A 25,495-nucleotide genomic window follows, 5' to 3' on the forward strand; every position below is an offset into this window, starting at 1 on the left:
GGATGGAAGGGTGGCTACCAAGGAGACTTCCAAGGCTTCATATACATCTGAGAGGATTCTAGAAAAGCCCGAGGCTAGTAGGGCAAGGCTTACAATGCTAGGATTTAATTCTGAGTTGTCCCTTCTAGAATATTCTACCTAACCATATGTGTTCAAGCCTTTTAGAAGCAGAATTGGGGCTTGTGTGTTTTTAGTAGTTTATTCATATTTTGTCACAAATGTCCAGGGATGGGGTGCTGGACTCCTCCAGGCAACATAGAAAATAGGTCCAAGGGACAGGGTGGGCTGGATTTGGGATAAGTAGAGACTGGGTTGGAAAGAGAGCCTGGGGGAGGGGAGAGGGGAGAGGGCAGACTAGGGATGGGGCTGCCCCCATGTTGAGCCTGCTCATTCCTGGTGCAGGTGCCCCCCCACCTGCAGGGGGAGCTTCAGGGTGAGGGCCAAGGTGGGCTGCCCAGAATTTCCAGGATCAAGGTCTGCCTGTTGGCAGGGCCCAAATTCCCCTGAAATGGACAAGACCGGAAGTCCTACCCCTTCCAGGACAACTGCCATGCCTAGCTGCAGGCTAGCAGAGGAGCCCCCACCCCTGTTTAGAGCTTTGCCTGGCCCTAGTCGGAAGGGGAGAGCTCTGAAGGCGGGGGTCCCCGCAGCAGCAGTTTTGGGGGGGTGGAGAGGCTGGAGGCACCAGTGCCTCCTCCCTCCCCGGGGCTGAGGCCTCTGTGGCCAGAGGGGCAGGGCTGGGGGTGCACAGGCGTCCGGTCCGTTCTGGGCTTGCTCCCTGGCCGGCTTCCCCCTTAGAAGCTCACCAACGTATAAACCATACTGTGGGGGAGATGAGGCTGTGAACGTATGTCCTGAGAGAGCCTGCCACCCTTCCAGTCACACCCTGATTGTCTATCATTCTCAATGGCAAAAAGAGGGACCTGGGAATGAAGGGTCCAAAGCCTGGGATACCCCTTGCCTGGATTCTAACTGCTGTGCCCAGAGCCTCACCTGTACAGGTAATAGAAGAAGGAGAGCAGGTAGAAGGCGAGTTTGCACCAGGACTCCTTCTGGCAGTAGTTGAGAATGTCAGCATTCATGATGGAGACCGCATCATACATGACCTCAGAGCCATCCGCAGGACGGTGGAAGTACCTGGTGCGAGGGAGGCCTGAGTGCCCCCTCTAGCCACCCAGGTCTGACCCCCATTCTGCCCTGTCCCGTCTTTATCTCCCCGAGGTAACTGCCCTCACCTCCAGAGGTGGTAGAAGAGGAGGGGGATGTTGAGGCCCAGGGTCACCCACTCTGCTGCACACAGAAACATCAGACAGAAGAGGCCGTGGATGGAATATTCCGGGACCACCAGCTGGGGGAGTGAGGGTGAGAAGTCAGTAGTCTGGTGCCAGGACGGACCCAGTGGCACAGAGGGGTAGTGATGTTTAGGAAGCGCCAACCCACCATGGTCTCAGAACTAAAAAAGGCCTTTCTGGCTTGCCATTCCCACCCTCCTGGGTGGCAAATTGGACCAGATAGGCTCAAAGAAAAGGAAGGACTCGCTGTGGGTTACAGAGAGGGTAACACTAGCTGCGAGCTTCCTGACACTGACCTTCCTCAGGAGGCAGCAGATGCGTTCGATGTTTTTCAAACGCTCGCGCTGTAGGGAAGAAAAGGGCCTAGATAAGGGAAGCCAAGGAGCAGAAACCAGGGCGCCTCCCATGGCCCCGGGTGTGGTCACCAGAGGGCGCCAGAACTCTCTGCGGTGTCTTCTCAGGAAAGCAGCCCGCCGTCCCCATGGTGACTGTCGCCATGGAGGGGCCTTCACCCGCATCTCCATGGCAACAGCCCAGAGCCTGGAAAAGGCTTCCCCACCAGGAGGAACCCGAGCCCTGAGCCCGCTCCAGGTGTTTGCGGGGGTGGGGACGGACGGAGGAAAGGACAGGGTCACCTCATCAGCCCTCCACATTGCACCCCCATCTTCCCGATCCCTATTCCCACCCTCCACCATGACAAATAAGACAAACGGACGGACACACCTCAGCACAGCACATGTATCACTTACTGCCCGCGCTGGGTTCCCCTGGTCGATGGGGTTCTTGAAGTCAGTCCGCAGCTCATCAAAGGCTATGATCTGGGGGTAGGACGTATGTATGCCTGTCAGGGTTGGGGCAGGACCCCCCCCCCCCAACACCCTAGGCACCAGATGGCTCAGAGGAAAAGAACATGGGCTTCTTGGAGGGATCTGGATGGTAACACCCCCTCCCCTTCTACACACACACATCACACGTGCCCTTCCTTGGAATAGGGATTTATATGTGGAGGCCCTGTTAAGTGGAGCGTATTGCTTTAGTGGAGAAGCAGGACAGCCCCAAGCTCACAGCAGTGACAATGCCTGGTATCTACTGCACTCCTCATACATTTCAAGACATGGCCTCTCCTCTCAAGGGCTCATGCTAGTACAGGAACCCTAGAGGCTTGGTACATAGTTCTTGTCCAAGAAGGGCCCCAGGGGGTTGGGGAGAGATTGATCAGTGGTGAAGGGTAGAGCAGAGCTCCATATGGGTTGGTGGGGTTCAAGCTGACTAAGCATTTGGTGAACAAATGGGAGAAACGCAGTCCAAGCGTTGGGAAGAACAGATACAAAGGCACAGAAGGTTGAGAGAACATTCCAAAAGCTGCAGGTTCACGAGGTTGGGCGCTGTGAGGAGAACGGGAAGAAAGGCAAGGTGCAAGGTGGGTGGAAGGGTCAACAAAGCTAGTCCCCACATGGCCAACCGAGACTAGGCTTAAAAGGAGGAGTGGGAGTCCTAGTGGACTATAAAGCCATGAAGTGGGGGCAACGGTTTAGGGGTGCTGGGGATACAAGCTGGCTGACAGTCACAGCCAAGAAAAACACCAGCAAGCTTTGTTAGCTCATCAACACTTGTAACAACCTAAAGACTTCGGCGCTAGTATAGCTTTCATTTTTTGACTTACAAATGAGAAAACAGGTTAGGTATCTTGTCAAGGGCCACAAAGTAGTAAACTTGTAAACCAGTTTTAAAAAGTACTACCCACTTTGTCATACAGGGGCGGATCAATGAAGGGCCAGACGCCTGTTGAGTGTCCAGGGAGGGGTTCATTGCTTGGTGGTCTAAGTGAGGAGGATGGTGGCTGTGGAAATGGAGAGGTGTGGATGTATCCCATGGCTCTCAAGGAGCCAGCTTCAAAGGGCCTATGTGATAGGGGAGTGATAGTAGGAGGCCCCAAGATACCTTCTACTATGGTGTGTCTGTGTCTGGGGTGGGGGGTGGGGGAATGATGATGTATTCAGAAATTCCTGAGGGAGCAGATATTTGAGATGAGGAACCTGGAAGGAACTGCAGGTAACCTGGGGGAGGCAGGCTGGCAGAGGAGCTTGAATGAGGGGGAAGGGGACTTCCCCTCTAGCCCCAGGATGAAGCTACAGGCCCACCACCCCCAAACATCCTAGACCCCATACGGTTCAGAGGAAGAGAACATGGGCTTCCTGGAGGGAGCTGAGGCCATCTGGAACCCCTCCCCCAATTCCTCATTGACTCTGGTCTGCTGCCTGCCTGAGAGGCACAGCAACAGGGTCCAGCAGGGGCGGAAGGGTACCGTCTGTCTGCCCCCGAGCTGGCACCACCATCAGGCAGCGGGTGTTGAGCCTTCCACCCCCCCAGGCTGCCTGGCGCTGACTCAGCATCGTCTCCCCCCACCCCCAACCCCGGAACAAACAATTCTCCACTGTGACAGCTGACACGCGTCACTCACCAGGGTTGCCTAGTGACTAGTGGGACCTGGTTCTGGCTCAGAAGGTTTTACTTCTAAGTAGCTTTGAATTGAGGACCGCATTCTCTCCCCTAGCCCTCACGTCTATAAGACCATTTTACTGATAAGGACACAGCTCCAGCCTGATCAGATGACCAAGCTGAAAGGGTGAGAAGCAGTGCCTCATGGTGGACGGGGCTCCAGCAAACAAGGCTTGTTGAGAGAACAAAGGTGCTGCTCTAAAGCTTAGGAGACTTCATCTCAGCCTGGACACTTTGCAAGGGCAAAGTCTGGGTCTTCTGCAGCCTGACTCCCAGCAGCTGCTATGCAACTGTACTAGGCAGGCTTCTCTGGGAATCTCCTGAGAAGAGGGGCCCTATCAGGGAAAGTGGAGTTGTGAGTGGGAACGGGCTTCTTGAATTTCAGGAGCTAGTTGGCTATCCTGTGTTTTCCTGCCTATGCCTCCCCATTTTTTCTAATTCTTACATCCCAAGTTTTCCAGCCCCCACAGGACTGTCCAAGGCCCTGAGACAGGAATCTCATAATGGATTCGAAGTAATGGAGGAGAAAAACAGAGCACAGGACAAGAAACCCAACTGGGAGACCTAGATCAAGACTGGAGCAAAGTGAGGGATTGGGCTGGAGACAGGGTGCCTGTCTGGAGATACCTGTGAGGGCTCAGGATCTAGTACAGTAGTGGTCTAGCATACGTCAAAGAGAAGGGGGAAGGGCAAAGGAAGAGATGGGGCGGTTTCTGGGAGGCAGTAAGTCCCAGAAAGACACAAGAAAGTCAGGTATAGCAAAGGAGGGAGGGAGGCACTGGATGTAGTCGGATAAAACACTTAGAAGAGGATGAAGATAAGACCAGGAGGTGTGCATGAGGGTACTAGTAGCTACAACAGATAGAGACGCCTGTATGGGACCCTTCTGGGGCAGAAACCTCAGAGGACATCGATGGAGGGGGGGCTGGAAGGAGGGGGCAGAGACCTCAACAGTGAGCCAGAGGCTCAAGTTTATACTATAGAGAGGAGAAAGAAACTAGGCAGAGGAGGCCTTTGGGAAAGCCCAGGAGAACTAGGTAGAAGAACCCTTTCCAGTGGGAAACCGTTACAATGAGGTAAGCCAGAGACATTCTGAAAAGTGAGGTGTGAGGCTAGGCCAGGGTGAGGGCAGACCAGGAGTGGGGGACATGAAAGACAAAAGGCATGTGTCTGGAGGAAGAGGAAGAAGGCTGGAAAGTGAAAGTGAGACAAGGTGGGGGCTAGGTTTCTGGAGCTGCTTCGAACCTATCCCTCTTGGGTCAGAGAGGGGTCCAGGAGGGGCCAGGGTTAATGGGTTCCAAGATCCGCGGGTCTTGTAAACAGATGCAGCTGCCATAGCAACCATCTCCATAATTCTGGTTGGAAAAACCCACAAAGGAAGGGGTTCAGTGCGGGTGGGGGGGCACACAGACAAACTGTCCGATGGACAGACAGATGGGGGTGGATGGATGAGAATGTAGAAGGATCAAGAATTCTGCCCCCTGCCCAATGACTGGATAAGGCAAGGAGAGGGTCAGGACCTACTGACATACCCACAGACAGGCGGGGGTGTTGACGGAAGGGGGGCTGCTCCCGGGGAAGGAAGCCAACGACAAGGGGGTGTTGGAGGTGGGGTGACCAGAAACCATGGGGGATAGTGGAAAAGACCTTTCAAGTTTCCCTGGAGCGCTGATACCATCAGCCCCAGCCCCCTCCTGCTCCATAAGCCCACTTGCCCCCCACCCCGCCCCCAGTCCAAGCCCAGTCTTACGTGCCAGATGACAAAGAAGATGAGGGAGGCGCACAGCACCAGGGTGAGCATGTAGCAGAATGCTGCGAAGGTGAACGCCATGGCCCCCGCGCCGGGCGGTGGCCCGGGGGGCGCCAGCGCGGGGTCTGGGCGCAAGGGGACGCCCCCCGGCCCACACTTAGGGCCGGCCGGGCATGGCCCACCGGACTCGAGGGACACGGGCAGCGCGTCCGGGACCGGGGCCACGGGGCCGTGGGGGACGCGGGGCGCGGGCCGTGGGGCTCGGGGGGCGCGTCCGCTGTCGGCTGCCCGGGCCCCGATCGCTCATCCTGCGATCCCTCGCCCGCGGCTCCCTCGCTCTCCAGCCCGCGAAGCCGGCGGGGCGGAGCCGGGGGCGGGGCCGCCGTGCAGCGGCCTCGGGCGGGGCCGAGACTCAGAGCGCCCCTCCGCCAGCCTCATCAGCCCAGCACAGCTACTCACCCCAATGAGCCCAGTGTTCGTGCACCTTCAGAACATGCAGACCTGGAAGCCTGTTCCTGGTACAACTCTTAGACAACTAGCCCACTATAGCGTCACTCTGTACTTCGTCTCCAATTCTCATATACAGTGCTGGCTCAGGGGGATACAAACTGATGTCCGAATGTGAGGCGCTTATCAAAGCTCATGATAGGTGGCATCTGGCTTCAAGCCAGAAGAGGGGACCAAAGTCAGGGATTGGAGGAGGTGTAGACTAAATGCGATGGAGTTCATCAGGGAGGACCAACGCTCCTTGCTCCAAACTTCATGTCTTACACGCCTGTCCCAGTGGATGTTGGTGGCTGCCAGCCTCCCTCTGACAGATCCGTGCTGGGCCCTTCGGGACATCCCACAGCAGCACAGCAGGCATTCCCAGCCCCAGTATGTGGGTCAAGGGCTTTTATCCGCAAACTTAAGATAAAGTCCAAGCCCGGACCCCCTATGCATCACACCCAAATTCTGGACTCCAGTTCCGCCCAGCAACCATAGACCACACTCAGTCACCATAGCTTCCTTGCAAAAACCCTTGGCTTATCCAAAGGCCAGTGGAAATTTATTTTTTCATACTTTTCCATCTTCCCCCAAGTGGCTTTTCCTTGCAAAATGCCTGACATGACACCAGAGGGGAACCTAGGAGAAGAGGCTCCCTCCCAGAGGGGCAGCCCAGGGACTTAAATACACACTGGAGGGGAGGGCAGGTTGTAGGGTGAGACTGGCAAGAGACAGCACAAAGGACATGGCTTCTTAGGTAAAGACCAAAGGTTTTCTACAGAAAGCTGTGCCAGAGGGTGGGGGCCAGGATTCTGAGTTGGAAGGGGGAAGAGTCCCACAACCCCAAGTTGCACCCACATTCCCCAGAGAAGTAGGTTTGGCCCTGTCAGGCTCTGAGGAATGGAGGAAGAACAAGCCGGTTGTGCTGCCTCGGAAAAGGAAGGTGTGCTGGCAGAGTGAGGGTTAAGGCTTGTGCCCGGCCATGGCGAGGTGGGCCTTCCGCCTCCGCCTCAGCTTTCCTCAGGGACAAAGGGGCTCGGTGGGCAGGCAGCACATGGGCCTGGCTCTGGCAGGGCAGGGGGAGGCAGGAGCAGGCTCCCTCCCGGCTTGAGACAGACCCAGCGCAGCCATCCGCCCACCTACTCTAGATGTGCTCAAGACCTAACCGCAGCTGGACGGCTCGAGCTGTGTGGGAGCAGTGGAGCGAGGCAGAGCCAAGGGAAGGTGGCTACTGGGCTCCTGCAGCCCTGGCACCTGTCCTGAGGTCCGATGCAGGACCCTGGATCTGAGGCCCTGGGTCCCCTGGCTACTGCCTGTACCCTGGGGCAGCAGAGGCAGGGAGGTCCTCACTATTGGGAAGAAAGGAAAAGAGAAACCCAGTGCAGCATACATGGGGGTGAGTGACAGACAGCGGAGCCCTCATTCCAAAGAAAGGTGCGTGGTGGGCATCTTTTCAAGGTACCAAGAGGCAGCAGCAGAGCAGTCCCTGTGACCACCCCAGCCACAGGTTCTGCATGTCCTCCATGGGGACCCTGATAGGACTGGGACTCAGAGCAGAAGGCAGATGGGCCAGAGGAAGATGGGGAGCCCAGGACACCCCAAAGCTACAGACTCAAATGCCCTAGGTGAGGGAGGCACTTCCTGCCCCCTCCAGGGGCATCATCTGGAGAAGGTGCCTCTCCCCCAAGTGCCCCTCCTAGCAGCAGCCACCGCTAGCAGGCTTCACAGGAGTGCTGTCAATCTTGAGGTTGGGCCGTTCACCTCCAGATGCTGCTCCTGGCCCCATCCGCTTTTTGATCTCTGCAGCCATTGTCATGAATGCCTGCTCAACATTGGTGGCATTCTTGGCACTTGTCTCCAGGAAGGGGACACCCAGAGAGTCTGCGAATTCCTGCCAAGGGAAGAAAGAGAGGAGCAAGAGAAGGGGTGAAAGGGGTGAAGGCATGTGGGCTCCAGACCCGACAGCCAGGGCGGGCCTGCTCACCTTGGCTGTGGTGTTATCCACAACTTTCTTGGTGGTGAGGTCACTCTTGTTGCCTACCAGGAGTTTATTGACATTCTCACTGGCGTAGCGATCTATCTCCTGCAGCCACTGTTTCACGTTAGCGTAGGATTCCTAGGCATAGTGTCCAAAGTTATTGAGCACCCAAACCCAGGCCTACCCAGGCCTACTCAGGCCTAGAGAACAGGGTTTCTTTGAAAGGTAAGAGCCCTGAGCATGGGAATTCAGATAGTCTTCCCCTCCAGGTTTAGCTTTCCCCTGGTTCTCTTCCATGTAGAAACCTGAAAACCAGAACCAGAGCAGAGTAGCTGCCAGCAGCAGCCAGCAGCTCAACAGCTGCCTGGACCTATAGGCCATTTCTGCTTCCTGCAGTTATCTCTCTTACCTAAACCACTCTTGGGAAGCCAAAGGCATCAGAAGAAAGGTGACACCAGGCATGGCTGATGCAGGAGGATCACAAGTTTGAGACCAGCATAGAGAACTTAGACCTTCTCAAAATAAAACTCATGAAAAGGGGGGCTTAGAGAGATGGCCCAGTGGTTAAGAGCACTGGTTCAATTCCCAGCACCCACAAGGCAGCTTACAATTGTCTGTAGCTCCAGTTCTAGGGGATCTGACACTCTCACAGACATACACAAAGACAAAACACCAATGCACATAAAATAGAAATAAATCATTAAAAGTAACAAAAAGGAGCCAGGCATGGTAGTGCATTCCTTTACTCACAAGCACTCAGGAGGCAGAGGCAGGTGAATCTCTTAGCTCAAGGACAGCCTGGTCAGTTCTAGGACAGCCAGAGCTACACAGAAAAACCCTTTCACCACTCCCCCAAGCCCTGCTCCCACCCCAAAAATGATGCAGGCATTTCATGACTGAGCTACATAATCTCCTGTCTTTAAATTTTGAAGCTTTGGAGCCCATGGTAAGTGAAGGTTCCTCACAGGGCAACCCTGGCTAGTGAAAGAGATAGGTTCACCCACTTCTGACACCAACAAGTACCTCACTTGAGTCTCGGATTCTCCTAGCAGCTTGACATGGAACTTGTGCAAAGGATGGAATTTCTAGAAACAGGTTCAAGCCAGAGCTATATTTTCTCTTCCTCTTCCTTTTTTTTTTTTTTTTTTTAAAGAGTTTGCCTGCCTGCAAACTGCAAACATGTGCATGGCTCATGCTCTTGGATGCTAGGAGGGTATCAGCTCCTCTGGAATTGGAGTTACAGAGACCTGTGAGCTGCCACGTTTTAATGCTGGGAATGGAAATCCAGGGCCTCTGTAAGAGCAGTGAGCACTTACTGCTCAGCCATCTCTCCAGCTCCTGCTCTTCCTTCAAGATATACTGGGTTTTAATGTACACACCAGCATGTCCTAAGCTGGGTTCTATGCTGAAAGGAGGGGACATCATACATACACCTGCCTTAGGGTACTGGGGACCATAGAGAAACAGACCAGTACACACACATGGCAAGATGGGATAAAAAGCCAGCAGTGGGCAGCCTCAGGACTACTACAGCCTAGGAAGCAACAGCTGACCCTTGCCTGCAAGTATGGACTCAACTAATGCAAAAGCTACCCGCTGAGACAGCATCTGCTAGAATGAGAGGGTCTAGTATTTTTGGGAAGTGGGTAAAGAGCAGACTGTAGGTTGGGAGGAATCGGTCAGGACAGAGCTCAAAAGGTCTTAGCCTAGATGGGCTTGACACAATCATGAGCTAGTGGGGGTTTTCTTACATGAAGAGTGCAAGGTCACACCTGTGTTCTGGAAAGAGCCTGGGCAGGCCTAGAGCAGACCAACAAGTTACAGGGCAACCAAGAAGCAGATGGACTAGAGTCCTAAACCAGGGAACAAAGCAGGGAAGAGACTTAATCTTGACTGTCACTTAAGCTTGGTCATTTATTACATGACCTCAGATATCTAGTCACCTGACCTGGGTCTCAGTTTCCTCTGATAACAGAGAACAGATAACACCTCCCGGCAGAACTGTTGTTTGCATGAGAATGAATGCAGGCCTGTCTCATAACAAGTGCTCAATTAGCAAGAGCTGCTATTATCCTCATCACTGCTATTATTATGAGGGACAGATGAAAGGAGGAGGAAAGAATGGAGGTGTCTTGAGACTAACTATGGAGACGGGAAGTGTTCTGGTCAGCCTCACAAGATTATGTTACAAAATGAGGATGCAGGAGGCGGGTTGGGGAGATGGTGAGTCGAGCACTTGAGCCTGAATCCTGCAGCTGGTGTGGAGCCCACAAAAGCAGTTGAAGGCAGGGAAGGGGTTTTATCTTTTCTGGGATACCAGAGGCAAGTTACCGACACCTCTGGAAAACAGTATCTTCATATATAAAGCAGGGTGCAATAATCAGTGTTTTTCACTTTGATATAAACCTAAACATCTGGAAAGAGGAGATCTAAACTGAGGAATTGCCTCTATCAGATTGCCCTGTGAACTTATAGGGGACATTTTCTTGATTGACGGTTGATGTGTGTGTGTGTGTGTGTGTGTGTGTGTGTGTGTGTGTGTGTGTGTGTGTATGGGGGGCATGTTCTTGATTGATGGTTGATGTGTGTGTGTGGGGGGGGCATTTTCTTGATTGATGGTTGGTTGTGTGTGTGTGTGTGTATGGGGGGCATTTTCTTGATTGATGGTTGATGTGTGTGTGTTTGTGCGTGTGAGTGCGGACGCATAACAGCTCACTGTGGGCAGTGTTACCCTCGGGCAGGTGGTCTTGGGTAGTTTAAGAAAGGATGCTGAGCAACCTATGGGAGACAAGGCAGGAGGTGCCTTTCTCTGTGGCTCCTTTTTGAATTCATGCCTTGGGTTCTTTGGTGATGGACTAAGAGAAAACAAGCCTTTTCCTCCCACCTGGTGTTTACTGTGGCAACAGAAAGCAAAGTAGAGCACAAGGGCTTGAAATTTCATTCACTGGGTAAGAACAACATTGGGATTACTCCCATTATAGACACCAAGGGCCAGCACAAGCACAGACACAGAGATGGGAACCCATGGAACATCTGTCTGGGCATAAGAATTCCAGAATACACAAAAGAATCCCAGATCACAAGACAAAACTCAAACCACAGAAGTGGCTAGGGTCAGTCAGGATGCCCAAAATTATAGGTTAATAGTCAGTAAAGGTGTGTCAATAAAAAAAGAGAATTAAAGGGCTTGTGGTGTAACTCACTGGCTAAGTGTATGCTTAGTTGGGAGGACAGGTGAGCCACAAACATATTTTCAAGGAAAGAGAAGAAAACAAGTGCAAGAAGTCAATTTGGGCAAGAAGGTGACTGGGTTTTTGGTAGTTAACGAAAGCCTTTGTGACCTTTGAGTGATACTCAGCTCGCCCAGCTTTAAAGAGCCAGGAGGTGAAGGCATGGGTGTCATAGTCTCTGGACTCTTCCAGCCTGAGACTGATTACACTTTCATATCCATGGGGATATGGAAGGAACAAGGTTTGATAGAAAAAGCAAAGCAGATGGATCAGGAGACTCAGCTTTTTTACTAACTACATGGAAGGCTGTTAGCAAGTTACTGTGTCAGCCTGAACCAAGTATTCATCTTTAAGAGAAAAATATGGAGGACTTCTCATGAGCGTCAAAAGACAATTACAGGACCAGGCAGTGGTGGCTCATGCCTTTAATCCCTGCACTTGAGAGGCAGAGACAGAGGCAGGTGGATTCCCTAGGAGTTTGAGGCCAGCCTGATCTATCTATATGGACTGAGCTCTGGGACATCTAGGGCTATAGAAAGAAACCCTGTCTCAAAATAACCAAAACAACAACAAGTACCACCACCAATTAGAAACTAGGCATAGTGGTGGCTGCCCAGGACCTCAGCTACTAGGGAGGCTAAGGCAGAAGGATCATTTAAGCTCAAGAATTGGGACAGGCTGGTAACAGAGTGAAACTCAGGTTTTATGGGGTAAACAACCAAGGAAATCTAAAGGCTACAGTGTCTATAAGCTGTAAAACACTGTCAGGACAATTTTTGGCTGCTGCCAGTGATACATGACTGAAGCCACCACAGCAGATACAGGATTTCAGAATTTCTGCTTGTACTGGCCTCCTTCATGTGTTGTCTAAAGCCTTCCAATTGCTCCCCAAATCTGCACACAGGAAGCATGGAACCAATAGTAACCAATTAGTTGATTAACTGCCACCAAACATGGGTAGCCTGGAAAGTCTAGAATAAGGTGGCAGCAGTCATGATGCCTGGTTCTATCAAAACTCCATGACAGGGCCTTGGTAGGGTCCATTTCTGTGGTCTATTGTCCTTTTTACGAAGCAATTCAGTATAGTGTCTCCCTTCCAGAAAGCTTAAGGAAAATAAAAACAGGAAAAGAAACAAAAATCAAAACTCAAGGCTCAGTGGGTAAAGCTGCAAGGAGTACCTGGTCAGTGACGTCATATACCACAATGATGCCATGAGCCCCTCGATAGTAGCTGGAAGTGATGGTCCTGAACCGTTCCTGACCAGCTGTGTCCCACTACGAGTCAGGAGGAAAAGGGTAGGTCAGCCAAAGGAGAACTCCCACCCCTAGGAAAACCCTTCTGCCTTAGGGCTGGAGAAAAGCCATACTCACAATCTGCAGTTTGATGGTTTTGCCATCCAGCTCAATGGTTCGAATCTTGAAGTCCACCCCAATGGTGCTGATGTAGCTTTCTGTGTATGTGTCATCCTGAAAGGTTGTAGCTAGTGAAACAGACTGAACAGACAGGCTCCCTGCCCCTGCTGTGCTCCTCACTGCCAAACCTCAGTTCTAAGCTCCCCAACTTGCAAAGGAAGGCCAGGGCCCTTGCTGTGGTGGCTCCAGCAATGTCACTCTTGGTTCTCAGGACTTGCAACCACTGAGTTCTGAGTTGCCCTTTCCTCCCAGTAGCCAGGTAGGACCTCAAGTGGATAATACAGGGGTGCTTCTTACTCACAGCAAACCGCAGGAGCAGGCATGACTTGCCCACGCCCGAGTCACCAATCAAAAGCAGCTTAAACAGGTAGTCACTGGCAAGAGAAGATAGGAAGGTATGAAGGCAAGCAGGGAGTATCCCCCTTCCTGTAGTAAGCATGACAGCACTCTAAGGCATACTTCTGCTTGGTCTACTATGGGGCTCACTAGCGCCTTCTGATGTCCTAAAAAGGGACAGAAATAAATAAATGACATTGACCGTTACTATCCCCAATAAGCTAGCACACAAAATCCTCCAGCCTGGGTCAAAAGAACAAAATCTGTCAAAAAATATGTGGTGCTGTTTGATAGGAACTATTTAAGAAACTCACATAGGCCTTATAGGGTACCAGACTAGGATGCAAAAACGAAAGCCTGGCCCATCAAGTAAAAGCAAATATGAGGCTGGGATGAAAGGTGGGGTGTGTGTGTGGTAAGGGGAGGGTGGCGCACCCCTCTGATCCCAGCACTCAGGAGGAAGAGGCAGAGGCAGAGGCAGAGGCAGAGGCAGAGGCAGAGGCAGAGGCAGAGGCAGAGGCAGATAGATTTCTGAGTTTGAGGCCAACCTGGTCTACAGAGTGAGTTCCAGTACAGTCAGGGCTGCAGAGAAACCCTGTCTGAAAAATCAAAAACAAACCAAAACAACAAACAAATGTGAAAGAGCCTGAGATGAAGTCACTAACGAGAGGCACTCAACAAGTGGCCATGGAAGCAGCCGTAAATACTAAATTGTAACTGGCCCTGTGTGAATACCTGAAATGCATCCTCTAGTAAATCCTCACAACAGTGCAAACAAGTGAGTGGTGTTATTTCCAACTACTGAGGAAACCAGAGGTCACAGAAGGGAAGTGACTTGCCCTAAGCAGTTGATAACTGTGAGACTGGAAACCAGGACTGTCAGACTCCGAGCTCTTTGACAGCTGGTAGCCTCCCTTCTTTATCCCCCCTCCTAAGCTGAACTACTGAGTTCAACCCTTCCTCAAGGAAATCTGAGGCCTAGAGTTGGGGAAGAAAAAGGAAGTGGGGAAGGGGAAGAAGATAACGTGGGTGCAAAACTGTATGTTGGCCATCTACTCCAAAGGGTTTGAGTTTGAGGAATACAAATTCCACTCCAAGGGAGCAAGCAAATTCCACATTCACCTAAAGTTCTTTGGCAGTGTGACAGGAGAGAGAAGCCGTGTGACACTGGCACTGGAGGCCTGAGCAAAGGTGAGAGGACAGAAAAGGACAGACTGCCGGGAGCAACATGACAGCGCGACCCAGGCAGGGCAAATAGTAGCCTCAGAGGAAAGGACCTGCAGGGGATGTGAATCAAGTAGGAACTTGGGGGTCCATTCTGATCAGCTTCTGGGCCAGACCCGCGATCGATCGAGGCTCCAGAAGAAAGGCAAAGGCAGAGATTTTCACAGCCCAACTGAAAGTATTCGACTCTGGAGACCAGAAACTATTGTGATGGGCTCCAAACGGCCTGCCTTGGTCAAATTGTGGGTGGGAAAATTGAAGCTCAGAGAGACCAAATCCGCAGGGTCACCTAACCGAAAAGGCCTGTGAGGGCTGGTGCTGCAGGCTCCAAGTGCTGCCCATCCATGCTGCAGCCTCCGGGCCCTGGGCTACAGAACTCGGGGTGTTGAGCCGGGGTCCTGGGGATCCCGGGGGGAGGGGCAGGACCCGGATGTAGGGGGGGGTCAGCGGAAGAGGGACCCGGATGTGGGGGGCGCCGCGCAATTCTGACCAAGGCCAGACAACTTCGGCAAGCACATAGCCCCACAGACAGGATCGAGGCTGCGCCGCACGGCGCGGGCGGGGCTCACTCACTATTCGGGGTTCATGGCGGCAGCGGTGGCCCGCTCGGTCGCTCCTCGTCGGCTCTGCTCCGCCTCCCGTTCCAAGATGGTGGCCGCTCCGCCCTAGAGGCCCCGCCCGCGCCGCGCAGGCGCAAATACTTCCGACTCGGGTTGCGCCGCGCTGCCTTGTGGAACCTGTAGTTTCCATGGATATCCGACTTGCCACTGCTGCGCAGGCGCCACTCAGGAAGTCGAGCGGCCGTGCACTCCAGTAACCACCCGCGAACGGCCTTCTGGGGTCTGTAGTCTTCCCAATCCCTGATCCGACCAGGCTACAAAAACCTTCGTTGGGCTACCCAATCCTCAGGTGTAGGCTCTAGTTTAGCACCGAGGTAGGTATGGTTCGCCTCTCTGAGATGGGCAGCCACCTTTACCCACACGGTTCGCAGATTGAAACTAGAAGATGCGAGGTATTTGGGGCCAGAAATTTTTGACTTATTCAATGTTCTTCCTGGGATAAGCACTCCACAACCCTAGTACCAGGATGATGTGATCACTAGTATTACATATATAAATACTCCTCTCAGGAAACTCGGTCCAAGAACATATTAAGGGGTAGAAGTCATCACAGGCAGAATTATCATCTAGAACCCCATAAGGGTATGTGTTGGGCGCAACCCCAAATCTGTAGCATCCCCCAAACAGTTCAGGATAATGGCAGAATATTAGTTCCAGCCCCGAGGGCAGGGAATTATGTGTGTGTATATCCCTCATTCCCACAGCCTCTTCTGATTCCACCCGACTCTAGCTAGGGATGCTCAGGGGCTCTGGAACTCCTCAAAACAAGCCCGGTTCAGATTCAAATCGTCTTTATTTCTACAGCAACATCTGAAAATAGAGAGCGACTGCCTTACCCAACAAATGGGGTAGCCCCTCCTACTGTGTGTGTGTGGGGGGGTGGGGGGTTAAGGGAACATCTGAAGCTGAGGCAAGGGAGGCGTGGCAAGATGGCTCAACGGGCTGTGCCCAGGGTGGGGTCAGGCCATGCCTGGGCGGGGCTGAATGGAAAGGACAATGCATTAAGTCCGGGCATTTGCAAGGTGGAATGGAACTAATCCCTCCAAGACCAGGCGAAGAGGTCTAGAGACCCTTTTTGGGAGGCTCTGATCCCAGAACTTGGGAGCTTGGGAGATACCACCACTGGGAACGGGGTGATTTAAGGCCTGGGCGGTACCACTGGATAAGAGAGAGGCAGGTGGTGGCCCGGGAATACCGTGGACTGAGGGGAAGAGGGGTGAGAAAATGACACGGCCAATAACTTATTTCTCTATATACAGAAGCAACGGCCTGGAGTGGAGGGCAAAGGTGCTGAGGGGACAGCAAGTACTTAGTGTTCTTGACTTTGGGGGCTGGGTAGGCAGGCCACCACTCCCACATCCCCTGAACATAGGAAGGGAGGCCCCCTGCTGGAAGGAATAAATAAGGAGCAGAGCTGGAGCCGGCAGGCCCGTCCTCCAGGGCCTTGGCTGAGATGACAAGGGAGGAAGTTACCCTGAGATTGAACAGAAAAGACAGGGGTCCTTGGGAGGGGCAGGCAGGACAAGCAGCAGGCCCATGCATGCGCAGGGCTGGGGGAAGGAATCATGTCAGATGGAGGCTCTGGTGACTGGCTGCCCCTTCAGCTTTAGCCCACGAGGGAGCTTCTTCGGGAGAGGTCCATGGAACTGGAGCTCAAAGTGCGGCTGTCAGAAAGACCCGTGCCTCCAGGCTGTGGGCAGAGGATGTGTAGCTTAGTCCTAAACTGCTGGGAGTGAAGGGAAGGGGGAGGGTGGGGGGAGGGAAGGAGGGCTCTAGAAGAGGAAGGGATGATAAAAGGGCCACACTAGATCCCTTGTGCAAATACAGGCAATCAAAGGCTGGCCAAAGTTAAAGTTTAGCTCACACCCAGTGCCTGAGCACTCCAAGGGGGTGCTGGTTGACTGGATCTCTGTCTGCCCCAAGGCTAGGGCTCTGCTTCCCTTTCTCTCACCTCTCCCTCTACCTGTTTCTACCAGGTGCCCTCCATTCTTACCTGGACTGGCTCTTCCACACTCTTGTTAAGGAAATTGAGCGAGCTAGCCCTCTTCATCCTGAGGAAAAGGAGGGCCAGGATTTTTTCATGGTGAGACAATAAAGGGACACCAGGTTGGGTCTGGGATGGAGGGCATGATAAAGCAGATTTGGTGACAAGTGTTTCCTGAGAGGGATGGGAAGTCACCTGGGAGCCAAGAGGATACAATCAGGGGTCAGAAGCTTACCTAGAATTAGGGGGCTCCTGTGGGCCACCTCCCTGCAGCTTTCTCACCAGCATCTCACTGCTGCGTCTCAGGGCATCCCGGAGCTTCCCAAAGGAGCCACTGCGCCTCAGAGAGCCACTTCCATCCTGTGGGAAGAACTGTCTCTAGGCCCTACTTTCTTTGTAGTCTTACAACCCATCTCAACCTCCACACTCACCCCACTCCATTCAGCTGCAGGCCCTGACTCCTCCAGGTCAGACTCAGACCGAGACCCAGTACCGCCGGCCACATCTCTGCTGCCACGCCGGTCTCCTCGTCCACCACTACCATCTTTTAGCAGTTCTACCACCTTGGTCTGGCTGGCAGGATCCAGGCCCTGAAAAGGGACAGGAAGCATCAGGCCCTGGCTAACATACACGGAGCCTCACAGGTCTCTATTTATCCTCCTCCACCATGAAAGTCCTACCTGTTTGCGGCTGCGGCTGGCACAATCTTCCAGTGTGTGTGCAGCTTCCAGCTTGCCCTGGCGCCGGTACAGGGCGCCCAAGCTTCTCAGAGTGGTATTGACTGTGGGACTGTGGACAGATAGCAGGGACATCTCAAACTCTTTATCTGCCACAAGACCACATGGGGCTCTGGGGACCAAATAGGCCATGCAGAATCTCGCCTTTCCTATTTGTCTGACCCTGTAGTAAACCCACTGGTCTCTCCCATCCTGAAAGAACCACTCTAGGCCTGGCCCTAGAGTCCTCCTAGGATGCTGCCACCAGGATCAGAAGCTGGGAGATTCGGGAGTGAACCAAGCTGTGCAGTGCAGATAGTCTTTTTGAGTTAGGGCCTTGAGAGATGAGCCAGCAGAAGAGAGGCGTCTCAGGAGTGAAAGGACAATGCGAGGCTCACTGACCAAGGATGCTATTTCCTTGGTACTCATTCTATGCCTACCCCAGACCTATCAGCCCTCACCTGTCAACTTTACAGGCTTTGTACCAGCTGCCATACTCCCCATAGGGGGCGCTGTCCCGGCGCTTATCCTGAGGGGAAAACCAGTCAGTTGAGATGGAAGTAAGCTAGGCTCAATACATCCCAGCCTCATACTCTCCCCACACTTGGAAGCTACCCACAGCGCTGCTTACCTTGCTTTCCTCTCGTTCCTCTGCATGCATCCAGATGGGCTTGTTCTCTCCTAGAAGAAAAGGACTGTCACCTGCCTGCTATATAGGTCTCTCCAATTGGGCTGCACATAGAGCAGTACTGTCTGGGGGAAGCGGACAAGGCTATGCAGAAAGAACCAGAAAGACTGGGCTTTGCTGAATAAAAGAACAAGCAAACTCAAAACATCACTGATCCTCCTCTGGACGCAGATGAACAGGCCACATATGTATTAAGGGCTATAAATGAGGTGGAGAAGGAATAATGAGGCAGGATAGTTGAGTTCCAGGACAACTAGAGCTACACAGTCAGACCTTGACTCAGAGACGGGGGGGGGGGGGGGGGGCAGGGAGAGGGAGAAGAAGAGAGAAAGAGAGAGAGAGAGAGAGAGAGAGAGAGAGAGAGAGAGAGAAGCAGACAGACAGACAGACAGACAGAGGGGATTTGCCAATTTGTCTGGCCAGGGCATTGAATTGGGTGTGTGGGTTCCTGCAGGTACCATCCACAGGTGAGTCTGGGCTTCTGCCAAACTCTAGGCAAGATGGCTTGCAAGGCCAAGGACTGTCCTGGGTATTCCTGGCTGAGTAGGCCTGTATTAAATGAACTGGAGGTTCATGACAACTATGGACTCACCATTGACTGAGCCAAACTCCTTCTCATGAGCACGGGTAAGGATCTCCTTGTACAGGGTCTCTGCATCCTGGTACTTGCCCTGTTTCAGGTAGCAGGAAGCCTGGATGGGAAAGAGTGGGTAAGCTGCCTGCAGGGAGCTTAGTTTTCCTTCTCCTTCCTTCTGGACATCAGCCCTCCCCCTCCCTTCCTCCTTCCTTTCCAGCCTCCCGCCCAGCCTCAGAGCACCAGGTTGTTCTTGGTCTTCGCCACATTGGGGTCATCAGGACCAAGGCGTGTGGCATAGATCTCCAGGGCTCTCCGGTAGTAGTATTCCACTTCCTCAGCTTTGCCCTGGTTCTGGCACAGCAAGGCCAGGTTGCTGAGCTGCTTTGCCACATCTGGATGAAACTTGCCCAGAACCTGGTAAGAGTCAGTGGCTGGGTTAAGAGTTGCCCAGATTCTACTCTGCTTGCCCAGCACTCTTGGCCCTGCCTGTTCCCACCTTTTCCCGGATCTCCAATGCTCTCTTGCACAGTGGCTCAGCCTCTTTGTACTTGCCCCGTTTGCCATACAGAACAGCCAGATTATTGAGGGTTGCAGCCACCTAGGTGTAGGAGAATGAAGGTGCCTTCACTCAGGGCCCGAACAGGCAGGGGGATCTGGAACTTGTGAGGGTTGGAGGGGAACACTTAGTCTAACTCTTACTCACAGCTGGGTGGTCCTTGCCCAGTGTCTTTTCCCGGATAGCCAGGGCATCATTGAGCAGGTGAGCAGCATCCTTGTACTTATTCTGGTCCCTGGGAGCAGGCAGGACATTCAGGAATGTCCTCCAACCCGAAGCCTGCCCCCAGGGGCCCGTAGTCCCTGTAGGCACTCTTCCTGGGGTCACTGATGAGTGGACATAATAGGAGTGCAACTCAGAGCATGGGAGGCCTGCATAGCCCTACCCTTGAGAACTCTGAGGACATCAGGCAGTTTAGCACACCTTACTAAGGACACACCTCAGACCCAGATCCCTGAGTAACTCAACTTTAAAGTGATCCCTAGTGCCTTGGCTCACTGTCACTTTCTGCCACAGAAACCCTTTCACCCCTCATGAGTTCTGGGCCAATTTATCTTTCCACCCCACCTGTCTTCCCTTGACCTTTTCCTCTCTTTCCAGGATTTCATGTATCCTGAGTTAACCTTGAATTAGGTGTAAAACCAATTCCCAATTGTCTTGCTCACACGTCCTAAGTGCTTATAATATGTACTACCACACCTGGCTTCTAACTCACTTCTCACAGTCCATCCTCAAGCTTGGGTGCCTGAAGAAGCTATGCTGACTCCCAGTGACCCTAGTGTTTTCATGTGTCACCCTTGCTATTATTCACAACCAAGCTTTTACTTTTTTGTTGGTTCTTTTTCGAGACAGGGTTTCTCTGTGGAGTCTGCCTCCTGAGTGCTGGGATTAAAGGTGTATGCTATCACTGCCTGGCCCAACCTTTTCTTAAAACTCTGACAGGTTTATTTCCAATTGGAGGCCAGCTTTACAGAGGCATGTTCATCTTTCTGTGCTGCTCAACTGTCCCTTGAAACACTCATATGGAAGGATGCAGGTGTGCCCACACAGCCAGGGTGCCCTTACCGATAAACCAGTGCCAGGATGTTCAGCATGGTGGCCACATCAGGGTGGTCATGGCCTGATGTCTTCTCCAAATCCTCCAATGCCTGCTTGCAGAGGGGTACGGCCACCTCATAGCGGCCTTGTGAAGCATACTGGATTACCAGATTGTGGAGGGTGCGTAGCCGTGCTGGGATTTCATAGCCCCCATGCTGTGCAGCTACATCTCCTCCTCCAGGACTGGGGGCTACAGGGCCAAGGGTAGGAAGTTAGATGTGCCTTCTCCTTCTGAGTTAGGCTGGCATATGCCAGCTGTACCTTTTGCTCATATGTACCTGGGCAAGTCACCAATCTGCCTCAGCTTCTGAACTTACAGAGTAGGTTTAGTTATTGCACAAGGAGTGAGTCCTATCCTTCTGCATCTACATTTTAAGTGAGACATTGTGGACCAGCTCAGCAAGGTCCTGCATGTTTTTTTTCTAAGGACCCAGAAAGTAACTGACTACAGAGCCATGTTCAGATCCTCCAGACCCGTTAAGCATGACACTTGCTCTCCATGGAGCTCAGGGATATGAGATGCAACAAGGAAGACTTGAACTTGCCCTTTAGTTTAGTTTAGTTTTGTTTTGAGACAGAGTTTCTCTGTGTAACAGCTCTGCCTGCCCTGGATGGCATCCAACTCACAAAGATCTGCCTGCCTCTGCCTCTCCAATGCTGAAATTAAAGGTGTGTGCCACCACTGCCTGGCCAAGATTTGCCTTTTAAACCATAACATGCTAAGACATTGTGATTGGAAATGAGGCAAAAAAGAACAAGGATCCCATCTCCTGTGACCTATAGGACTTACGGGACTTATAAAACAACTGTCTTTTCCCTCAACCCAGAGCGAACTGCCCTTTTGTACCTGGGCTCTGTTCATCTTCATTGGGAAACAGGTCATCCAGGGAGTCTTTGGGGACATCACCCTTCTCCTCCTGGAAAGGAAGAGAGGAATGAATGTCAGACAAGGTAGCATAGGTATCAGCAGGCATGTGAGAACTGGATGTTGGCCAGCTGGGGCTCACATTTGGAGAAGCATCCTCATCCAGCTTTCGGATCTGACTCATGAATAGCAGGTGTTGCTTCTCTTCCTCCAGCTGAGCCACCGCCTGTTCACTTCGCTGCAGCTTCTGCTGTGTACCTGCCAGCTCCTCACGCAACCACTGGTTCTCTTGTACCAGGCGCCGCACTTGAGCCCGCAGCTTCTGCTTCTCTGACTCCACAGCCCCCAGATGGCTTGATAATGCCAGAATTACCTGTGCAGCCAGCCAGACCAGGGTCAGAACCCTGGCCATCACTTTGCCTGTAATTACAGCCTCAGCCACCTGGGGGCAGTCAAAGGCCAGGCCCCAGCTGAGTAGTTGTCAGGCCTGAGTTCTTCCCTTTCCAGGACCACAGACTAGTCTAGAGCTCAAACTTAAGAGTAGGTTTGGTAATTTTGCCTGCTAAGATCCTGTAGGATCTGAGCTCCCAGACTCTCCCTTTGCTTCCCTTTGGTTACACTCTAGCCACTGTAGCCATGACCAAATAAATATGTCACTGCTTCCTGCCTAGGGCTAGTGATTGTTCAAAGAACCCTGATGGGTGGCTGAAAGGCCACAAAAAGACCTCATCCTAATCTGCTGAGGGTCCATAGCCCTGTCTGCCTGCTGAAGGAAAGGGAAGCAGCATGTGTTCAAAGTTCGTAACAGGTCTGAGGAGCTAAGGGATCTACTGGCCTTAGTCCCAACACCCAGATCTTTAAACATCTGATGACCTTCCCAACTCTCTGGGTGTCCGTCAGTCTTGGGCCTTGGTATAGGCTATATGTTCCTATCTATGCTTCAGGGACCAGGATCACTGCCTCTTTTCAGTTATGCTTTCCCCATGCTCCATCTCCACTGCCTGTACTCTCTATGACACTCTGTTCCCTATCTGTGAAAGACCTGTATACTAGTGAGGGTAGAACCCTGCATACCATCTCTGTACCTGACAGCTGAGGGGCTGAGGAAGTAACACACTGCCTTCCAGAAGGTTGAAGTCTAGGACCCTGCATTCTCTAATTAGTTAACAAACTAACTTACTTACTTTCTTTCTTTCTTTCTTTCTTTCTTTCTTTCTTTCTTTCTTTTAAGACAAATTTTCTCTGTGTAGCCCTGGCTGTCCTGGAACGTGCTTTGTAGACTAGGCTTGCCTTGAACTTAGAGATCCACCTGCCTTTGCCTCTAGAGTGCTAAGATTAGAGGTGTGGGCCACTCTACTTGGTTGTTTCAAATGTTTCAAGAGATGGTGTTTTTATAACCACTAAACTTAAAAAAAAAAAAAAAAAAGTCTAAATGGCATATGCTTTTAATCCCAGCACTCAGGAGGCAGAGGCAGGTGGATCTCTGTAAATTCACAGCCAGCTTGAATAGGATAGCCAGGTCTATGTAGAGACCCTGTCTCAAAAACAAAGCAAACAAAGTCCTCAACCAACCTGGAATAGATGGCATGATCACTATGGGGTGTTTTCTTTTTTTTTTTTTTTTTTTTTTTTTTTTTTTTTTTTTTTTTGAGGGGGGTCAGGGGTTGGTTTGGGTTTTTCTGTCTGTCCTGGAACTCACTCTGTAGACAAGGCTGGCCTTGGACTTAGAAATCTGCCTGCCTCTGCTTCCCAAGAGCTAGGATTAAAGGTATGTGCCACCACACCTTGCTTGCTATTTTAAAGACAAAGAAATTAAGACAACACAAGATCCACTGAGTTTCTGGATCCAGGCAGTGGTTGGCCAAGAACCAAGAAAAACAAAAACCCTTCTCTATGCAACAGCCCTCTATGTGGGGACCTAAACGGCCTTTCATCCTGAAACTTGCTAAAAGCACAACTATCTAGGAGTTGTGCTGCAACCCCCAACCCCAGGTCCTGTTGAGCCTCCTTCCAGAGTATCTACAACTGGTGTCTCCATGGCTACCCCTCGAATTCAAACTTCCATTTATTTGAATCCTAACAGTGGCTTCCTAGTCACTTGTTCCAAGAGTCCATCTTTGACCTACTAAGGGTAACTCTCATAGCCCACAGATTTCAGAAGCTAAGTCAGACTACATTTTCTGCTTGTTAGAACCCTCCACAGGCTTCCTGATAGCCTGGACATAGTCTGGCTTCTGCTTTCCTACAGGCCTCTAGTGTCCCTTTCTCCCTCTCGTAAGTTCTGAGTATACCATTCTTGTCTCACTTCAAGCACATGACCTTTCCTACTTTGATCTTCACACACGCAGCGCTCCTCCAGTGCCTCTTCTGGAGGCCAGCCCATTTCGTCCTTTAGCTCTTGACCAATAGACAAGACTCCCTTCTATAAACTATCACAAGATCTTGTCCCTGGAGTACTGATCACAATTTGTTTCAGGTAATTAGTTGAATGTGTGTGTTTCTCTTCTATTGTACTAGAGGAAAAATCATGTTAATTTTTTTTTTTTTGGAGGGGGCAGTAAAGTGAGCCAGAATCTTACATGTGACCCAAACTATCCTGGAGCGTGGAGTCCTACTGCCTTCACCTCTCAAGTGCTGGGATTACAGGCACCATGTCTCTGCAGCCTCAGCATTAACATACTATCTGGCACATACTAAGTAAGTGATAAGCTATAGAGCTTAATGAATTAATGAGTTAATTGAATTGTGAAGGGAGGTTACTAAAGTATGTCTGTTTTCTTCTGTCATCCAGTCTGGTAGGTAGAATGAGGCCTGAATAGCACTACTGTGTAAGGTAAGGGTGCCCATTTAACATTACTTATTGTCCTAATGTGACACTCTGAGAGACAAGTGCTTCCTTGCTGAGAGTGTTCCTACGTTACCAGGACCCTCCCAGTAATCTTCCACCATAGCCCCAACACTGACCTACCTGAGCCTCCCCAAGCCCCAGCTCGATGGCCTCCAGGGAGCGGCGCAGGAGCAGGCAGCGCTCCTGTGAGCCCGGCTCAGCCTCGCCTGCCTCATGAGAAGCTAAGGGAGCTAGCAGGGCACGATGCTCCCCTCGCAGGGTCTCTAAACCCTGGATAACGGCCTTGGTGCCCAGCACTATCTCGTCCTGACTCAGCTTCTCCTCTCGAGGAAGCACCATCGTGGCCATGGTCGTGCCGTCTGTGGAGGCAAGGGGTGGGGCAGGCGGACGCCGGGCCTAGGGCCACACCGCCGTCCACCCCAAGTTAGGTAAACACCGGGAGGTCCCCGAACGCCTAGGTCCCTAAGGGTGTCCAGATCCCTCAGCCCGCAGTCCTCGCCGTGCCAGCAAGCGGCCTACAGGGGGCGCGCCGGGCTCGTCTAGCCTGGGGAGACGCAATGCGGTGTGGCTCAAGTGAGGCTGGACCCTGATTCTGCCCGAGACCACCGCCTCAGGCCAGTTTACGTAAAGCCCAGCCTCGGGGATTTTTCCAGAAATGTCCTAATCAGGACACAGAACACTAGGGCATTGTAAGGCGCTCCCAAGTCAAAGACTACAGGCCCTCCAAGCCACTGGGTCTCAGCCCGGGCGACAGCCCCCTTCCCCAGGGCAACCGGAACCAAGAGCCCTTCCCCCAAGGCAGACCAAGCCCGGACACCCCTTCCCCGCCCTCGCCGCTCCGGGGAGGCTGAGGTCTTTAGTTTCGGGACAGGTTTCTGCAGGCCGCGCCCACAACGACCCCTCCCACAGGCTGGCCAAGGCCCGCAGACCCTCCCTAGAAAAGGCCCAATTCCCAGCCCCAGCCCAGGACCGCGCCCCCTCCCCGCAGGCCGGTCGGGTCCTCCCACAGGCCGCGCCCACGACGACTCCTCCTCTACGCCGACCTGCAACCGCTCCTCACAGTCCGGCCTGACTGGGTCTCCCGGCCCAACCAGCCCGCGCCGACCTGCACCTTCTCCTTTGGCCTGGCTCCGGCTTTTACTCCTGTCCCGCTTCACCCGGATCCTCGACCGTGAGCTCGTCTCACTGCCTCCATCCCGCCGGCCTTCCCAGCAGTCCCCGCGCCGCCTTAAAGGTGAAGCCGCTACCTCGGCGGCGTCGGAGGGGGCGAAACACGTTCCAGCCGGCCAGCTCTCTGCCTTAAAGGGGCCCCGCGGGCCTGGCCCGCTTCGGGGT

General features: G+C 52.6%; 3 protein-coding genes and 1 long non-coding RNA gene across 11 annotated transcripts; 1 reads left to right on the forward strand and 3 right to left on the reverse strand.

Annotated features, from left to right (window-relative positions):
- Positions 1-180: 180 nt before the first annotated feature.
- Cnih2 (cornichon family AMPA receptor auxiliary protein 2) lies at positions 181-5,871 on the reverse strand. Of its 3 annotated transcripts, XM_034504903.2 has the most exons (6): positions 5,542-5,871; positions 2,042-2,110; positions 1,589-1,636; positions 1,236-1,348; positions 994-1,137; positions 181-822 (listed from the first exon to the last, which is right to left on the reverse strand). In XM_034504903.2, the coding sequence occupies exons 1-6, from the start codon at positions 5,620-5,622 to the stop codon at positions 795-797; spliced, it is 483 nt and encodes a 160-aa protein (XP_034360794.1). In that variant the 5' UTR covers positions 5,623-5,871; the 3' UTR covers positions 181-794. The 3 variants fall into 3 exon arrangements, with proteins under 3 accessions (XP_034360794.1, XP_034360784.1, XP_034360765.2); XM_034504893.2 differs by lacking the exon at positions 5,542-5,871 and having other exon boundaries at positions 2,042-3,575; XM_034504874.2 differs by lacking the exons at positions 2,042-2,110; positions 5,542-5,871 and having other exon boundaries at positions 1,589-1,971.
- Positions 5,872-6,546: 675 nt separating this feature from the next.
- On the reverse strand, positions 6,547-14,927 carry Rab1b (RAB1B, member RAS oncogene family). The gene is made up of 6 exons (XM_034510467.2): positions 14,782-14,927; positions 12,950-13,022; positions 12,607-12,702; positions 12,415-12,510; positions 8,012-8,143; positions 6,547-7,918 (listed from the first exon to the last, which is right to left on the reverse strand). The coding sequence occupies exons 1-6, from the start codon at positions 14,793-14,795 to the stop codon at positions 7,724-7,726; spliced, it is 606 nt and encodes a 201-aa protein (XP_034366358.1). The 5' UTR covers positions 14,796-14,927; the 3' UTR covers positions 6,547-7,723.
- Positions 13,342-13,577, forward strand: LOC143434923 (uncharacterized). The gene is made up of 2 exons (XR_013104787.1): positions 13,342-13,449; positions 13,480-13,577. It is a non-coding gene; the product is annotated as an uncharacterized LOC143434923 (long non-coding RNA).
- A 675-nt stretch (positions 14,928-15,602) lies between the features above and the next one.
- Klc2 (kinesin light chain 2) lies at positions 15,603-25,495 on the reverse strand. Of its 6 annotated transcripts, none has more exons than XM_034505562.1 (16): positions 25,272-25,495; positions 24,281-24,556; positions 21,455-21,685; positions 21,295-21,364; positions 20,415-20,637; positions 19,497-19,584; positions 19,290-19,391; positions 19,034-19,207; positions 18,809-18,908; positions 18,160-18,209; positions 17,990-18,057; positions 17,493-17,601; positions 17,244-17,402; positions 17,048-17,172; positions 16,822-16,879; positions 15,603-16,518 (listed from the first exon to the last, which is right to left on the reverse strand). In XM_034505562.1, the coding sequence occupies exons 2-16, from the start codon at positions 24,506-24,508 to the stop codon at positions 16,435-16,437; spliced, it is 1,869 nt and encodes a 622-aa protein (XP_034361453.1). In that variant the 5' UTR covers positions 24,509-24,556; positions 25,272-25,495; the 3' UTR covers positions 15,603-16,434. The 6 variants fall into 6 exon arrangements, with proteins under 6 accessions (XP_034361453.1, XP_034361463.1, XP_034361434.1 ...); XM_034505572.2 differs by having other exon boundaries at positions 24,281-24,519; positions 25,272-25,490; XM_034505543.2 differs by having other exon boundaries at positions 25,204-25,490.

The sequence above is a fragment of the Arvicanthis niloticus genome, chromosome 1, assembly GCF_011762505.2.
Source record: "Arvicanthis niloticus isolate mArvNil1 chromosome 1, mArvNil1.pat.X, whole genome shotgun sequence".
NCBI lineage: Eukaryota > Metazoa > Chordata > Mammalia > Rodentia > Muridae > Arvicanthis > Arvicanthis niloticus.